This window comes from Lissotriton vulgaris, chromosome 7 (genome assembly GCF_964263255.1).
Source record: "Lissotriton vulgaris chromosome 7, aLisVul1.2, whole genome shotgun sequence".
NCBI lineage: Eukaryota > Metazoa > Chordata > Amphibia > Caudata > Salamandridae > Lissotriton > Lissotriton vulgaris.
Window position 1 is genome coordinate 1,693,452,997 of NC_141695.1, and position 18,789 is coordinate 1,693,471,785.

The 18,789-nt window shown below is 44.6% G+C and overlaps 1 protein-coding gene across 1 annotated transcript in view; it reads right to left on the reverse strand.

The window, feature by feature from the left end:
* The window catches only part of LOC147706333 (DEP domain-containing mTOR-interacting protein-like), a 151,730-nt gene that overhangs the window by 52,528 nt on the left and 80,413 nt on the right, over window positions 1-18,789 (reverse strand). The window contains exon 4 of the mRNA XM_086932818.1: window positions 18,522-18,645. Coding sequence (XP_086788944.1) covers window positions 18,522-18,645 — 124 coding nt within the window. The remainder of the gene's footprint in view (window positions 1-18,521; window positions 18,646-18,789) is intronic.

Genomic DNA, 18,789 nt, shown 5'->3' on the forward strand with positions numbered 1-18,789 from the left:
CCCTCTACCCTCTGTTGATCACTGTGCTTGCAAGCACAAAGATCCCAGTGACTTTGGCATGTCACCCCCATTGACTATTCCCCTTGGACATCCTCCGACGTGGCCACGCGGCTGGTTTTAAAGCCCCAGCGGAGGGGATCTTCTGTGCTGGAGACCAAGGATCGGTCTTGCAAGGCAAGAGCTGCCTCCTGGCCTGATGTGGCACAGTGTGTTTCAAAGCAGTGGTTATTAGTGCCCTACTTGCATCTTCCTCTTCTGGTGGGGCTATGAGAAGTGAGAGGAACAGATAAGAACAGAGGAGTGAAGGCAAAGAAGCAGAAAGCCCATGAGCTTTTCGTCCCAGCACATTCTTGATGTGATTCTACCTTGATCTGTAGCGGTGATCTCCACACAGGATGGTCTTGTCTAGGTGGCCGAACATCTGCGTTTCTGTGCCCTATGCTCTGGAATGATCTGCCACACTCGTTGAGAGCCTGCAAATCACTTACAGTTTTTTGGGAGCAGCTTAAACCGTGGCTGTTTCCTTCTTCCCTTTAAATAGTATGATCTGGTTTGCCTGGTCTGTGCTGATGAGGAGGAACTAGGGCTTGGCAACCTTTCAGGTAGCCGTGTGCTTTAACCCCTTCGATGCGGTATACAAAGCCAGCTCGTCATGGGCGTTACCTGCGCTGCGCGCATGACGAGCTGGCTTTGTCACGAAAGCCGCGATTTTTAAATTTCAGCGCGCAGCGGGAAAACCCGCTAGCGCGCATGCGGTTAAGTCAATGTAGAGGAGTGAGCCTTACGGCTAAGGCGGTCGACCTCGATTCTGGGGAACTGGGTCCAAGTCTCGGCAATGACGCTGAACATCCTGTGATTCTGGGCAAATCACTTAATATTCCCGTGCCTAACAACATTTTTTAAAAATGCATGTGTCCTCATGGAATGCAACTGGTGCTATGTACAGCGCTCTGATACCCGATTCGGGCCAAGTTCACGCTATATAAAACTCTGTAAAGAGAAAAAAATGTAACATAACGTTCTACAGTGCCTGTGCACTGATGTGGAACTTGCGGAGATGGGAGTTGTCTGCAGAAGGGCGCAGAGAGTGACACAGTGTCACATCACATCTACTGGGCCCTCAGAAAATAAGAAATAAAGTAATGGAGCAGGAAACACATACACGAGGGTGGAAGGTGTGGAGGAGAGCAGACAAGGGAGGGAGCAACATGGAGTGTGGTGGGTTTGCTTGAGAGAGAAGCACATGCGGCAGAGAGCAACATGGAGAGCAAGGGGCAGAGGGTTTGGAGGGCAAGAAGAACATGAGAGAGAGGACAAAATGCAGCTCTTGGCCGTGGTGGGGGAGGGGGTTTCGGGAAGTGTACAAGGGAGCGAGCGCCACAGAGCATGGAGTAAAGGGGATTTTTTCCAAGGGAGAAGTCAGAGCGGTGCGTCCATAGGGGCGTGGGGGCGTAGCCCCCCCCGCCCGCAGCCGCCTGCAGGAGACACCAAGGGAGAACTGACAATGCATGCCAGTCAGCATGACGTCGGGAGGCGTCATGTTGATTGACATGATTGTCACCAGGCAGGCAGCAACACGAGTGCGCATGCGTGGGGACGGAGGGTGAATTTTTTACCCGTGCCCACGCATGCGCACTTGTGTTCGTGCTTTTTTGTGCATGCTCATTAGGAGCCCTTCGGTCTCCTAATGGGCGTGCTGTCGGCGTAGAGTAACACGTGCCCCTGCAGCGCCAGGATTGGCTGCAAGGGGCTGCCAGTGCCATTCGACGACGTGAAGGTGCCAAGGGGTTGAGGAGAAGAGGAGGTGCGGACCCGGACTTGTTGTCATCATTCTGTGTTACACTGGTACTAATAATGTTGAAACCCATGCCCGACTGTGTTAACAAGTGTTAAAATGACAACATAATGCATTAATACTTTCACAAAATGACATCCATTATGGCACATAATTTGCCATTTCTTGCTACATAATTTAGTCCTCCATTGCCCGTATTTAAAGTCACCCTCGCAATAGTTGTTCCTGTACATAGTCACAAATTTAATAGAACAATACACAAATGACTGTGACACTCTAAAATATAAGCTCTGAGCTGTACTAATGTGTATTCGGGATTGGAGGACTCAGGTTCGAATTCCAGCTAGATAGATCAGGGAGTAATGTTGTACCTACAGCAGTGATCTTTCTGTAACCTGCAGGTCACATAACTGATGAATGAATGAATGATGTATGGATGCAGGATGGGTGGGTGGGTGAATGGATGGGTGGATGCATGAATGATGTATGATGGATGCATGGATGCATGCATGATGGGTGGATGCATGATGGATGGATGGGTGGATGCATGAATGAATGATGTATGGATGCAGGATGGGTTGGTGGGTGGATGGATGGGTGGATGCATGAAAGATGTATGGATGAATGCATGCATGATGGGTGGATACATGATGGATGGATGGGTGGATGCATGAATGAATGATGTATGGATGCAGGATGGGTGGGTGGGCGGATGGATGGGTGGATGCATGAATGATGTATGGATGGATGCAAGGTGGCTCGGGCTCGCTCGCGGCGGTGCAACATGCAAATTAGTTTACGCCTCACCACTTTCAAATGTCACCAGCCGCCCCTGGGAGAGGAGCACATGAGGGTGAGAGCTATATAACACATGCTCACGACCAGTGTGCTTCACAAAAAGAGAAATAGTTCCCTTAAAGTGAGCAGAGGAAGGATGCAGTGTGCCAATAAAAAGGAGGGTAAATAGACTATGCTCCTGGAAACATACCTCCCAACTTGAACAACAATCTCACTGTGTGATAAAGGGAAGATGCCTTGTGCTGAGAATTACCTACGAGGCACTTTTGAACCCCCACCAGCCCCCAAGCCCACTCCTCACCCCCCAAAAAAAACTTGCTGGCTCTGATGGTCTGGGGTGCTTTCCCATTGGACATCAGCAGTACAAAGCCTTGGAAAACGAGCTGGAAAAACTCTATTTGCAGTGGTTGTAGCTTGTTTTTCCTGCCACTGTGTGATATGGGCTCCTCACCAGGAGACCGCCTGATGGGAGCCGAGATCGTGTGTCACACTGTGGCACAGTTATGTTATGTTAAAACGGGTCTTTTATAGCGCACGGCTACTCCTAGGAGTGTCCCGGCGCTTTGCCAAAAACCTGAGCAAGAAGAGACCGGGGTAGATGCAGGGCCAACAGGAAAATTAATGGGTAAAAAGCCATGTCTTCAGCTCCTTCCTAAAGACCAGTAATTTGCTGATTTCCCTGAGGGAGACGGGCAGTGTGAGTTGGCAGGTCTGTGGAAAGGGACAGGTCTGTGGAAAGGTACATTCACTAAAATGCCACTATTATTACCTGGTTTCAATTTCGATGGTTTTCCTTGCAACATATTGTCAAGTACTAAAAAGCCATTTAATAAGAAGCAAGGAAATCAGAGTTACATTGAAGCCAATGAATGGAAGCAGTCTGGGGGCTCCTAACCACTCTGAACTCATGTTATCGTCCATAACAAGTCTTATAGCCAAGATCTAAAAAGCCCTCCAACAGTTTAGGGCTATGATTTGCAATGTTAAAATAATAGCTTTCATAGGAATACATTCTGTGAAATATTCACAACAGCAGCACAGACCAGCAAACGCAGGCAGCCTGCTGCAAACCTAAACCATGAGATAGTAAAATGAAAAACTGCAAACATTGCCGGAAAGACATTACAGGATTTCTTCCAAACAGCAGGAACAGAAATAAACTTAGATCCATACGATTCTGCTCAAGGTCATCTCGGTGATAAGAGGCATAAACAAATGGCAGAGAGCTTGATTGACCAAGGACATGGTTGCAGTAAAAGAAAAAACTCCACTACAAACGAACACCAGCCCCCCCTATGATTCCCTTCCCACCACGGCCTTACTCTCCTGCCAAACTACGGCCTGAAACCTGCATATCTGAGTTGTTTGGCCTTGGAATTTTTGGCTGGATGACATAAGGAGCCAGAGATATGCAGAGATATGGAGTGACTTTCTGGGATGGTTTGACATCTGAAAGGCTCTTATTTGCTTTGGCTACAGAGGTCACTTACGTATAATTCATTGGTTGCTCCGTGATACAGCATTCCTGCTTGCGAGAAGATAGTGGAACAGGCATGGCGCGAGACGATACAACATAATGTGGTTTAAAAGAGAAGGGTCCTGGGCTTCGTTATAAACAGATTTATTTTTGGGGTGACAAATGCAAAAAAGAGCAATTGATGCACAGACTGCTGAACAATGTCAAACACTCACCCCCAGTACAGAGATCTGGGCATAAGTCCATTGTTTTTTTACTCAACACGCCACCCCAGTTTGGGCCCAGACATACGCATGTCAGTCTTGACCCTGCTCCCCATGGAACAGTCCAGCGCGAACTGCAAAGCCAGGTCCTCCATAGACCAGAAACAAGCATTCTGGGACCAGTTTCGGGGCATCACCCCTCATCAGCCAGGATAGCTTGATTCCAGTGGCATGGCGAGCGGATCACTGACATAATATCGAGGGACATAATATCGAGTACCAAAAATATCGGCGACAAAATATCGACAGACAGAATATCGACTTTGTATCTACAAACAGGTAAGTACAAAAATATAGAGTAAAAAATATCGTTTGCAAAAATATAGTTTGTAAAAATATCGACTTTATTAAAAACAATGTTAAATTAAATTAAAATTAAAAATTATTTACTAAAATATACTTAAAAAACCTTATAAAAATTAAATAATTAATTAAAGTTATAAAAAAATGTTTTACAATCATATTTGTTAAAACATATATATATATAGTAACATAATATAATTAAAATATATCCAATAATATTACCGTAGGATAGCGGAAGTATAAACTTACTATTCCCACTCCAGAGAGTTCAACAGTAGGGAAAGCGTTGGATAGCGTAGGGGTAAAAATTACTATTCCCACTCCAGTGAGTGCAACAGTAGAGAAAGTAGATACTTCATATATTATTTAAAAAGATATATATATTAATATCTATAAAAAATGTAATTAAAAGTAATTACCACTTTAGTATAATATAATAATTAATTAATTACAAATACTAATTTAATTTAATCATTACAATTAATTATCTATTAACACTAATTAATTACAAATTAACAATTAATCAATTAGTAATTAAACAGTTACTTAACAATTAAAATCTAATAAATACACAAAATAAATTAACATATGTAATTAGTTATAATTAAATTACTTCCCACCCTATTCCCCTATGAACTCACAACCCGCTACAGAAAATAAATTACTTAAATTAACATAATTATCAATTAATCAATTAAATTAAATAATTTGGCATTTAAAATGTAATTAATTACCAAAAAAAAATAATTTAACAATTAATTATAAACAAATACCAATAAATAAATTAACATATTTAATTATTTATAATTAAATTACACTACATAAATTAACATATTTAATTAATTATAATTAAATTACTTCCCACCCTACTTCCCTATAAACCCACAGCCCGCTACAGAAATTAAATTAGTTAAATTAACATAATTATCAATTAATCAATTAAATAAAATTAATTGGCAATTAAAATGTAATTAATTACTAAATAAAAATTAATTAACAATTAATTGTAAACAAATACCAATAAATAAATTAACATATTCAATTAATTATAATTAAATTACACTACATAAATTAACATATTTAATTAATTATAATTAAATTACTTCCCACCCTATTCCCCTATAAACCCACAACCCGCTACAGAATTAAATTACGCAAAATTTAAATAACATTAAATTCATTAATTAAATTACATTACGACATAAATAAACACTTTTAACACATAAAATACACTATAAAAAATTCGATATTATTAAAATTTCGATATTTTTCTTAACCTATATTATGTACTTCGATATTTTGACTATCTATATTTTAAAATTCGATATTACATTACTTACCTTCAAAACGATATTTTTGATGTCTATATTCTGTCCATTCGATATTCTGTCCAGCCTATATTTTGTACTCGATATTATGTCCATTCGATATTTTGTAGTCGATATTTTGTCTGTTTACCATGGCGAGCACAGGGCATACCCGTCCCACTCGAGGTGACAAATGCAAAATGAACAATTGATGGACAGAATGTTGAACAATGTCTAACATTCACCCCAGTACAGAGATCGGGGCCTAAATCCATCATTCTTTTGCTCCCCAAGCCATTCCAGTGACATGGCGAGCACGAGGCCCTCATCTAGGCATCCACGTCCACCTTGGGGTGACAAATGCAAAAAGAACAATTGATCGACAAAATGCTGAACAATGGAAAAAAATGGAATGTGGCATCCTAGTATGTGATTGAAAGATTAGTTCTAGTTGGAAATAGCCACACGTGGTCTGAATAGTGAGGGTTGGAGTGGAGACTGTCTCATGGGTCCACGTCAGTTTGCTAAATTGTTTAGATTCACTTAAAAAATACGGGCAACCCCCAACACATTTTGTTCCTCACTCGCAAACTCAGCAGCTATTGATCTTGGATTTAGTTTGGCAGACTGTCAGTGTGGCGCGGGATATTACCTCTGCCACACTGATGGTGACTGACTACCAACTTTAGAGATGACTGTCCTCTCTGTACACTGAAGGGAACTGCTGTCACAGAAGTTCCATTCAATTTACAACATTTTTGGTGGATGGCTGCTGCCAGTTTTGACAACTGACGACCAAACTTTTAACTTATTTTGTTTTTAGAAAACAAGCTTCTCAAAGCAAAAGTTTGTTTTAAAAAAAAATAAAAAATAATGACCCTCCACCCCATGGAGGTTTTCTCCCTGGGAATGAAGTCAGTATTGTTTTTACCTGTGCCTTACTGCCAGGTTTTTTCTGGTTGTAAAGTACAATAAAAAAGACATTACACCATCCACCTAAAATAGGATGGGCATTGTGCTATCCTTTCTCCAACAGCCTCTACTCTGTTTGGCTGAAGATTAAGGTTTTCATCTACAGGGTCAACTGGGGTTCTGTTGAGAAAATACTTTGGGGCAGGTTTACAAGCCCCTTGTGCTGCCGGTGCTTCATGTTCCGTGACACAACTGCGGTGCAACCTGATGCGTGATAGTTATAAGCACAGGTAAAGCCAACCTGCGTGGCTTTACCTGTGCTTGTAAATTTTGCCCCTTTTCACAAAACACTTTACGTGTTAGGGGAGTGACATGGGTATTGCTGTGGGTGTTCCCATTAGGGGTGGGCGGAAGTCACGTAAGGGACTTTCGCGGAGAGGCACGGAGATTGAACCAATCTCCGTGCCTCTCCACATATTTCCATTGCGCGCCTCCCGCCCGCCGTATTAAATGCTATTTAAAAGCCTAAAATTAAATTTAAAATAAAACTTACCTTATTGCGGGCGCATCCATGCCCATCGCGGCTTCTTCTTGGAACTGCGCATGTGCGGGAGCCTGCGCATGCGCAATCCTGGCGAGGAATGTGCATGCGCAGGCTTCCGCGCATGCGCAGTTCCCAGATGAAGCCGCGATGGGCAAGGATGCGCCCGCAATAAGGTAAGTTTTATTTTAAATGTAATTTTAGGCTTTCAAATATCATTTAATGTGGCGGGCGGGAGGCTGGCGGCCAACTTCCGTTCCGCCCCCGAATGTGCAGAGTTTTGCCTCATTTCTCCGCCTTCTTTGCGCAAGGCGGAAGGGGCAAATTTCCACACATTCCGTGGGCGGAACAGAGATGTCCGCCCACCCCTAGTTCTCATGCAACATCCATGTCCACTGATGCATTTCCAGATTTACGAGCAATTGTAAATCTGGAAATGCGTCGGAATGCTACGCCACCATGGGGGGTGGCATAGTGATGTGCAACAAGGAGAAATGTTTTCATTTCTCATTGTTTATTTCCTCTTTCAATGTGTGCTGCATGCTACAGCACGCATTGGAAGAGGAAATCACTTCAATTGATTGTTTTTGTGTAGGAAGGGGCCCCTTCCTGCACATAAGCAATCTCCCCACGACACAGGCATCCTTGCACCATGGTGCAAGGGTGCCTGCGTCGGCGCATGGCAGCAATTTTGTGAACCAGTGCAGGGGAAAGCACAGAGAAGCAACATATTGTTGAAAATATGTTGCATCCCTGTGCTTTGAAACTAACGCAGCGCAGCGTGGCACAGATGACTTGCGGCACCGAGCTGCTTTAGTTTCTTGCAACTCTGCCCCTTAACGTCTCCTTGTTTAAAATGAGGCCGGCAGTGGTAGGCAGGGTATAATCAGGCCAAACATCTGTTTCTGAGCTTTATTCAATACGCAATATTGAAAATGTCCAGCAGAGGGCGAACCCACCCTATTAAAAACCACAACCCGCTTCAATGAAAGCTGGGGGCATATTATCAAGCCTGTGCGCTAAAATTATCGCCGCTTTATCGGCCGAAAACGGCCGATAAAGCGGCGATAATGGGCTTGATAATATGGTCTATGGAATTCCAATCGAAGCACATGTTAGATGTGAAGACATCTAACATGGGCTTCGATTGGAATTCCCCAGAGCATATTATCAAGCCCATTATCGCCGCTTTATCGGCCGTTTTCGGCCGATAAAGCGGCGATAATTTTACCGCACAGGCTTGATAATATGCCCCGTAGATTCCAACAACAAATCCTTTTGATGGCAGTTCATCTTCTTAACACCTGACCTCTTCTCTCCCTTGACCTGATCCCCTTGTAGTTGTTTCACTCATAAACTCAACCTTTAGTGTTTTCACAGAGGTGTACTTTTGGTCCTAAATACCACTTTCCTTCTTCCCCTCAGGATTCTGAAATGCTCTCTTTATAATCAGCTTTCTCTCTTGAAGCTGCCCTATAATACTACATTGCACTCCCTTTTCGAAAGAATTTAAACTTCTGAATGTATTCGATCACCAGCTGTTCTGTAAACATGTTAATGCATTCATCCATCAGTTCGTGGGTGACTGAGGGTGAAACCCCAGTCTGAGGGGAAGCATATTTGGAAACACGGAAACATTTATTATTATTTTTTAAATTTCTTTATTGATTTTCAAAAATAAAGCAAAACAAAGTGATAGAGGTACACTGCTTGCAGAGACAACTCCAGGATGTCGACAATCATGCTAATACACAAAAATATAATTAAGAAAACCAAAGGCTTCAAGGGTCTAAGTAAATATAAGCGTAGAGCAACCAAGCGGATGAGCTGGATTATGAAGAAACAGAAATGTGAAAAAACAAGGGGACGGCTGTGTTTCAAGGTGAGGTGGTGGAAGGGCCCTGGGGTGGGGTGACAGGGTCTAATGTGTGGAATTAATCATGTAATGGCCCCCAGATATCCTTGGGACGGGAAGAGGCAGGTTGCAAGTCTGTGTAATCTTTGCTAACAGTTTCGCAGAATGACATACTTTTGAGCCATGGCTTAGGAGTTCGGTCTGGACTGGTCCCATGAGGCACAGGGTCAGACTGATTTGCATATGGCCATGTCTGAACTGGGGAGGTGGAGTGAGCTAAAGAATGATGATGGATTAAACCCAGATCAGCTGACTGGGGGTGAGTGCTTGCAATGTTCAACACTCCGTCCATCATCCCCTTTGGTTATACTTTTGAGCCAGGCAGAAGTCGAGGGGGCCACGGTGTAGCCCCAGTGGAACGCTATCTCTCTCTTAGCCAGGAGAAAGCACATGGAAAAAAAAGTGCAGCAGGGAGCGCAGTATGTCTTTGGTGCATCCCAAAAGTGCAAAAAGAAGGTCCGGGGATAGCTCCATGTCAGCCATTGCAGAGACATGCGCAAAGACAGAAGTCCAGTATGTATGTATCGCAGGACAGGTCCAGGCTAGATGCGCAAAGTCAGTGATGGGGGCCCTGGCATTTGACACGTAGATCAGATCAGGTGGGGTCTAATTTGGCAATATCTGAGGGTGAAACGTAAATGCAGAGAATACCTTTAAAATGTAATTTGTGCCTGATATTGCTCGAAAAGCACTTGATTTGTGAACAGCAATATATTCAGATTTTATCCGTGAGGGGGGTATCTCACTCCTCCACCTATACCCCAAAACCCTAGCGGTGGTTTCAGGTTTTAGTGAGAGATGCACGTGTGATATAGTAGTGAGACTAGGCGATCACCATCCCCATTGGTTGCAACAAGCATCGGGGGGTGCGGGGGAATTCTGAGGGGGCAGAGGGAAAGTAGGGAGCAGAGAACACAAGAGAACACAATGTATTATGGAGTTTCCGAATAATGGAACGGTCCAGGAAGGGTGAGTCATGTAGGGGCGATTCTGCAGTCGGGTGTACATCGCTGCCCAGGAATAGATCCCCCAGGGTGGAGAGGTGATGATGTATACATGATCAGAAATGGATAGAGGCAGCTTGATGCAGCAGTCAACCTGGGAGGCAAGTGTGGCCATTGCCAGTCCATAGTTTAGTTGTCAAACTTGTTCCCTGTCCCTATGACGCCACATACCCAAGTATTTAGTACCATCTGCTGCCCAGGTATATGAGTAGCAGCCAGCGACAGTTGCGCCATGTCAGTCATCGGAAACAGTTCTGATTTGGCCGGGTTGATTCGGAGCCCAGACAAGTCACCAAATCGGACCACCTCCTGTGCCAAGAGGGACAAGTTTGCAGACGGATGTCAAATGAAAAGCAAGATGTCGTCCACGTATAGGGAGAGTGTGAGGGGACCATGGGTAAGCTGAAGACCGTGATGCAAATGGCAGTCCTGCAAATAGCGGTCCAGTGGGTCTATAGCGATGATGGAAAGGAGGGGGGAGAGGGGGCATCCCTTTCTGGTCCCCCTCATTATAGGAAATGTCTCATAGAGAGAACCATTGACACGGATGCGAGCCACAGGGTTGGTATATAAAAGCATAATCAGGGAAATGAAAGTTGGAGGACTATCAAGTTTACAAAGGACCGCTCTTAGGGAAGGCCACTCGATGAAGTCAATGCTTTCTCCGCATACAACAGGGCCGCGAACATGGGGACAGATGGTGAGATCTGGTTAAGGACGGCAAAGATGGTGAGGAGATTGGGAGATGTGGAACAATGTGGGACAAAGCCCGATTGCACAGGTGAAATTATGTGTTCCATTAAAAGGGACAGCCTAGTTGTGAGGACTGTGGTGAGGATTTTATTGTCAAAGATCACGAGAGATAGGGGACGGTAAGAGGAGCACAAGAGGGGGTCCTTTCCTGGTTTCAACAGGAGAACAAGTATGACCTCAGGTAAGGATCGGGCAGGGGGCCGGTGACCAAGGATTCGCTAAATAATGCCAAAAGGGTGGAGAGCCAGTGCATGCTTAAAGGACTTGCAAAAGGCCCCCGTCAAGCCATCAGATCCAGGAGCCTTTGAGCCAACAAAAGAGTCAATCGTCTGTACGATTTCTTCGATGGTAATATGCTCAGCTAGAAATTGGTGTTGGCCATCCGTCAGCCAGACCATCGCCACCTCCTCAAGATAGGAGGATATTTCAGAAGGAAGATCAGAGACATGTGATGTGTATAGACTCCGGTAGTACTGATGGAGTTCTTGCACCACACCCTAGCAACTAAACTCCCGCTGTCCTGATTCGGAGCACATCTCAGTGATGTAATTCTGTGAATAGTTAGGACTCAAAGGCGAGCAAGAGTGCTCTCCCTCCCCGTACCGGTGAGCCCTGATATTCCTCCCCACATGTGTTACCTCTCTGTCAGCAAGGTGGCTATATTCTGTTAACAAGGCTGAATGTCGATGTAAGCTGGGAACCACACCGATGGCGGCTGTCTCGTAAATGTCAAATAAAGTGGACTCGATACCTTGCATCCGTGAGTGAATGCAACGTAAAATTACTGTATGTTTGGAAATACACACTCTGCGGATAAATGGCTTAAAGACTTCCCAGATTGTGGACTGCGTACCAACCGATCACACATTTAGCTCAAAGTAATCAGATATAGCCGTGAGTACCTCCCCACGGAACACCGGGTCCCAAAGGGACTCGCTAGAGTCTCCAAGTACATTCTGTGTTTCAGCCATATGGGATCTGCAGGCGAAGAAGAACCAGACTGTGCTCTGACAATGTGCATGGTAAGACCGTAACTTCTCGTAAGGATGGGTCCACATTGACTGAGAATAGCCAATAGTCCAGTATGGTCCAAACGGAGTGGAGTGCAGAATAAAAAGTAAATCCTGAAACATAGGGGTAGCGGGAGCACCAGGAGTCACAAAGGATATTGGCATTCACGATGTGCCGCAGCACATCTTGCGCGTGGGGCTTACCACTAGGGTGTGTACTGATGGAGTTAGTTTGGGCACACATCTGCATATTTAGTTCCCCGCCCAATATCACTTAGTCCGCATCGGAATGGTCCATATGCAACAAGAGATCATGAAAGAAGTCAGGATCTTCCACATTAGAGGCATAAACATTCAGCAGCAACACCAGTTTATCGACGAGGATACCCTGAAGAAGTACTTATCGGCCATTGGGGTCTAAGTGGTTGGATTGAAGGGTTAAAAGGACGATTTTATGTATGAGGACGCAAGTGCCTCAGGAATATGAACTATAGCAGAAGAAGTATTGATGCACACCCCAAAGCCTAGCGTATGAGCAGTCGACAGTGGGAGGGAAATGCGTCTACTGTAAAAAGGCAATTTTAATGCCATCCATTTTCAAGGATTACAGTACTTGTTTCCGCTTCCGACGGTTGTTGATTCCACGAATGTTCCAGGTAATGAGAGTAAAGTCCACTGACTTGTTACCTTGTGTAGGAGGCGTGGCAATAGTAAGGGAAAAGTGCATGAGGGAGTGTAGGAAATTAAGGCAGAGGCATCACAGAAGGTGTTGCAGCAGTAAAACATAGATGAGAAAGTAGATAAAAGCGCAGGTCAAAACGTAATCCCCTCCCCCCACCCACACTGGAACATTAGGCATCCAGTGAGACCCAACACGGCAAACCAAAAAAAAAACAACCCCAACAACAAGAATGTTGTGTACACCATGGGGGCATAGCGACAACACAACGGGTAGAGGCCCATTATCATTATAAAACATCATCATTCAACAATAGGGATCAATCAACCACAGTTATGCTAGAGCAACAATCTCAAAGAATGCAGAATATGAGCAGGTGTAGGCAACACCAGGGCCCGATGGGGAGACAGTGACCAGGCATTGAGAAGGAAGAGATGGGGCAGTCACATTGAGCAGAGTGGTCTGAAGTGGCAGACCATGAGTTAGCAGCGGATCCAGTAATGTCTGGGGCAGATCGTCCAGGAGAAGGGGACTTGGCCCGCTGGGACTTGCAAAATGTTGAGACTTACGAAGGGGTGTCGAAAATTCAGGCTTTACATCATGCTCTACTCACAGCGTGTTAGGTAGAGCATTACATTTCATATGCCCAGCTTCCAAAGAGAGTTATTGGTGTCACTGAATTTGCGGTGGGCCTCCTGGACCATGGGAGTGAAGTCAGGGTTAAGAGAGATGTCGGTACCTTGATAGCGGAAGGGACCTTTCTCATGGGCCAGACGGAGAGCATTGTTCCTATCCCTATAGTTGAGAAGGCGTGCAATGAGAAGACCAGATGGAGTGCCCTCAGGAGGGCGGGGGTCAAGGGATAAATGTGCATGCTCTACCACGAAGGTGTGAGAAAAATAGTTCAGTGAGGAGTTGCTGCACAAAGGTGTCCGGTCTCCCCATGTTGGAGGTCTTAGTAATGCCAGATATACGTATATTATTTCTCCAGGACCTTGCATCCAGATCTTCATTCTTGGCCACCACCTGCTTCACCGATTGGTGGGGGGGCTCCGGCCCCAGCAGTGGTAAACAAACGGGGAGTGCCTAGAGTCCCTGAAGGGCCAACCCTGTAGTCAAGGCACCACCAAATTAAGTCCAATGGGGTCCCAAAAGTCTGCACATAAAGGGGGGCTTGGGCACCATCCACTGCCCCCCCCCCCGCAGCAGGGCCAGAACTAGGGCCGCCAAGGGAAACCATGCCTAAGTCCAGGAGCCTGACGTGTGGCAGAAGAATGCAAACCTTCCAGGCAAAAGACCAACGCCAGCAGGGCCCAGATGAGAGGGCTTGGCAGGAGGGCAGGCGAAGGCCCCGGCCGCAAAGGGGCGAGCGAGACCCAGCGTGGAGGAAGTTGCACAGGCTAAAGGTAGTACTAACGGGCTGCTTCCTTGCCACTCATTTCATTTGCAGTGCGCCATACACTGTGGTGCCAGTTCTTCTAAACCAAGCAACATTATATAATGCTGTTGTCCATAATGCATTGTTTTACCATTCTAAGATGGCCAAAACATTGGTTCTAAATGTGGCAGCCTTATTCGAACTTTAAAACAACAACAAACTATGAACAATACCACTGCAAGACAGATACTCATGGCTATGTTTACTTTTCTCCTTGCAAGCATATGCCCAGAATGTTCATACAGCGGTATGTTTTCTTTTCTCTTTAATGAACAATGAATAAATAGGCTTTTCTAGCGCACAGCTACTTGGAGAGTGCCCTGGTACTTGTCAGACTGGGTAATGAATGTCAGCCAGCATACTTTTGTAAATTAAACAAAAATATTTTCAAAGGTTTCCAAAAATGAAATTCATTCTGGAGTGTCAAGACCCTTTTATGAAAGACGACTGCAAGCATGCAGAGAACAATAGGAAACACCATAGTACCGAGTCAGCCCTACGGTCGTATTGAACAACATCCGCATGGAGGTAGACCAGGGACATTCCACCGCCCTGGTCCTTTTAGACCTCACGATACCCTGTCCCCCCAGTGCTAACATCTCGCCTGAGGGAGATAGGGGTGGAAGGGGCGGCCTTGAGTCTGCTGACCTCCTTTTTCGACCAGAGGGTACAGAGGGTTAAGCTGGGAGATTTTCTATCTCCATCCCTACCTGTGCAATGTGGGGTCCCACAGGGGTCGGCATTAAGTCCGACCCTGTTTAACATCTACGTGACCCCACTTGCCAAGTTGGTTAGATCTTTTGGGATGGAGGTAGTCTCCTATGCAGATGACACACAGATCTTGGTGTCCCTCTCTCACCCTGATGGCTCGTCCCCGCTCAACTTTAGGAACTGCATGGAAGCAGTGTCACAATGTATGATTTACAATTCATTAAAGTTGAACGGGAAGAAGACGGAGATCTTGGTGTTCGGCCCTAACAATAACATCTGGTCACCTGAATGGTGGCCGCCCTCGCTGTGTCTTGTCCCACCCCCACGGAGACAGCGCGGAATCTGGGAGTATTGATTGAACCTGCCCTCTCCATGACTTTGCAGGTAAATAGAACTGTTGCTACCTGCTGGGGGATCATCAAAATACTCAGGAAATAAAACATTACCTGTCCCCCCCCAGGCGCGGAAGCAAGTGGTGGTAGCACTTGTCGCCTCGCGACTCGATTACTGTAACGCCCTATACATCGGTATGAACAAGAGCCTAACACAGTGTCTTCAGACCGCCCAAAATGCGGCTGCCAAATTCGTTCTGGACACTCCCAGACTAGCGTCATCAACAGCAGCTAGGAAAGCCTTACATTGGCTTCCTATTGAAGCGAGGATCACCTTTAACTCCTTCGACGCTCATGACGAGCTCAGCTCGTCATGGTGTACACCTCCATACACTCATGACGAGCTGAGCTCGTCATGAACAATGGGAATCCTCCAAAATCAGCACAGGAGGAAAATAACACTAGCATCGATGGTGTTAAAGTGCTCTGCCTGACTCATAGTGCACTTTCTGGCAATGGTGCAGGAGGGGTCAAGAAACTGCTGGCCCCGTATGTCTCGGGAAGACTCTTACGCTCCTCCTCAAAGAATTTGCTTGTGGTACCTCGCTTCCGTAAGAGCAGATGGGGCGGCAGGGCCTTTTCTTCAATCGCCCCTAAGCTATGGAATACCCTTCCATGTGAAATTAAAGCTCAGCCTTCTGTTCTGCGTTTCCGTAAAGCACTAAAAACATGGCTGTTTGCAAGGGCGTACCTGTAGTTACTTTTCTATTGCTTCCTTGGTTTTTTCTGTTAGGCGCCTTGATGCATTCGGGCTAAGTCGCGCGTTATAAGATTCTTTTCATTTCATTTCATTTCATGTTGACCCGACACGGAAACTCGAACCTGGTCCCCCAGTTTCAAAGCAAGCAGCTCTGGTCGTTATGCCACACCCTCTCTTTTGGTATGTGTCTGTTCATGTGTGCTTGTGGTCTGCAACCTTATCATACATTTTGAATACATATTTGTGTTGCATCATCTTTTAATGTGTGGTTTCCTCGGGTGTAACTGAAGCTTCGTCTTTGTGTGTGATTTTGCAGCTTTTACTTTAGCTTTCTCTCGGTGCAGCAATGTGTGTTGGGGTCTGTGCGTGTATTAGTTTATGTGTTTTTGTGCCAGTTTCTCTAAGCGTGACTGGGAGTGTTTGTTTTGCCTCATGGTGGCTCTCCTTTTTTGTCTGCCCGACTCTATGTCATCACGTCCATTTCTAAAAGCCTTTGAGGTTTATCTGTGCAGGTATGTTCTGGTTTGTGGCTTTGTGTCTCTTTATGCCTACGGGGTGGCGTGTGTGGTGGGGAGGCCATGATGGACGGATGAAAGACCAGGTTACTATGCACCTTTGTTTGTCTGTTTTTCATGGCAGCCTTTCTGTCGGGTGAGTTGGTGCCTGTGCTCTATTGTTGTGTGTGTCTGTGAGTTTCAGTGTTTGGGGGGCTCTTTATTGATTTATACCACTCCATACGATGCGTCTGACTTTGGGTCTGCAAGTGATGATCTATAGGGTGTGGTCTGTGTATCTCTCAAAGCCTCTTCATATATTCGCCTTCTCTGCATTGCTATGTGTCTTTGCATTCCAGTGATCGTGTTATGTGTCTGAATTGCTATGTGTGTCTGTCTAACCATGTGTCTTAATGTCTCTTTGATCCTTTTCTCTTGGAGTGTATCTCTCACTTGTTCTGTCCTGAGTGCCTTGTTGTACGTTGTTTGCATGCGTGTCTTCTTGTCTGTGTGTCTGTCATGTGTTTGTCTATGTGATTCGCTGTGCATCTGTTTTGTTTTGGTGTACCACACTGGAAAATGGTGGATTAGGGCTGGTGGACGAAGATTTAACTGTATAAATGTAACGTTTCACAGGGCAATGCCTTTGGTTTAGCCTTAAACAGAGATGTTTTAAGGATGATAGGTCCTTTGTAGGAACCTCATGGGATGTGGAGCCCTGGGAACAGGTTAAAGATTAGAAATAGCTAGCACCAGTGCCACATGGTCTGAATATCAAGGCAGTGAGTGGCTGGACACTGTCAATGACCCATGTCAATTTGCCTAAGGTGCTTCCTAACTCATTGGGATGCCAGTAGCACTAAGTTAGATTGAAGTGAAATATTCTCTCTTTCCTGCAATAGGACCAAGAGTCTGCAAGGTTTTATTAAGAATCATTGGAAGAAGACAAAGCAGATTTGCAGTGATTCCAAAATGGTCCAAATCTGAGCTTGAGACATGCTGTGGTGGTTGTTCCCAGGAGAAGGTGCACACGTCAAAATACATCATAAACCCTTTGAATAAAGGTGTGTAATGCATTCTTGATCTAAGCACAGACTTAATCTAGGAGAAAAGACTCTCCCAGAGGCAGACCTGGCTCGTATCCATATATCTCCCAATAGCACTTCATTTATAGCAAGCGGCACAGCATCTCCTCATCCATGGTTTCTATTCTTGATTGCAATTGGTCCTCGCATTTCTACAGGAAAGCCGTAAACATTTCCTAAAGTTGTACATCCTACTGAAATTTTAACCAAGGCTTGGATAGCAACATCGTGACTTTTTAAGATATTTTTTTTGAAAATCATAGACACACATTTCCAAAATCCAAGTCGCAATTTTGAAGTTTTGTCATTGCAGTTTTGGTTGTTTTACTCAAACATTCACTTAAACTTGGCTTTGACACAATGGCTAAATATGCAAGATTCAACAACAGATTTCAGAAGTAAAAGATATGACTTTTTTCTACCAGTTCACATTTTTTATATAAATTTTGTCTGAGCCTAAAGTTTACAATTTCACATATGGAATTCTGCTGAAATTAAATAGGACTCTATTTGACGTTCTTCTCCATTGTCCTACAATAAAGACACTGATTTGTACATTATTGTAAATATTAAAAAATCTTTCAAAATACATATATATTTATAGATACTCTACTCTGAGGTTTGCCATTTCTCTAGAAATTGCCTTTTATTGGTTAATCTAAAATAATTTGAAGATATCCCAATTCGAATACTGAAAAACGTAATAATAATCAGATTGTGCTATGTCCTCAAACAAACTCTAGATTTGTCTTTGGTGAACTTTTAAATGCTTGTGAAGAGAGGATATTCAGAAGGCGGCATTCTCCACAAAAAGGAGCTTCCCCCTCTGGTGCAAAGATGATATGAGGAGCACGGTCATCTTCAAAGGTTATAGCAGCTCAGAATCTCTCATTATTAGCATGCACCAAGAGAAGTGAGTTTGTGACATGATGTTATATACTTACATCTCATACAGACTTTGGCCTCTCATAAACACCTTGACATCCTTGTTCAGGGGGAAGGTCCCATCGTCCTTGCGGAAGCGATACAGGAGCTTGGCATCTTTGTAATCAGAATACTCATCACACACTGGAAAGAAAAGCAGCTAGTTAAAGACAGTCTACCCTAGTGCACTTCAATGGTATATGTGTACATCTTCATAAGAGAGTTTGTGTTTTGTGTGACACTGCTAGCTCAGCTTACAGTCAATGAAGTTTGAAGAAATGCATCAAG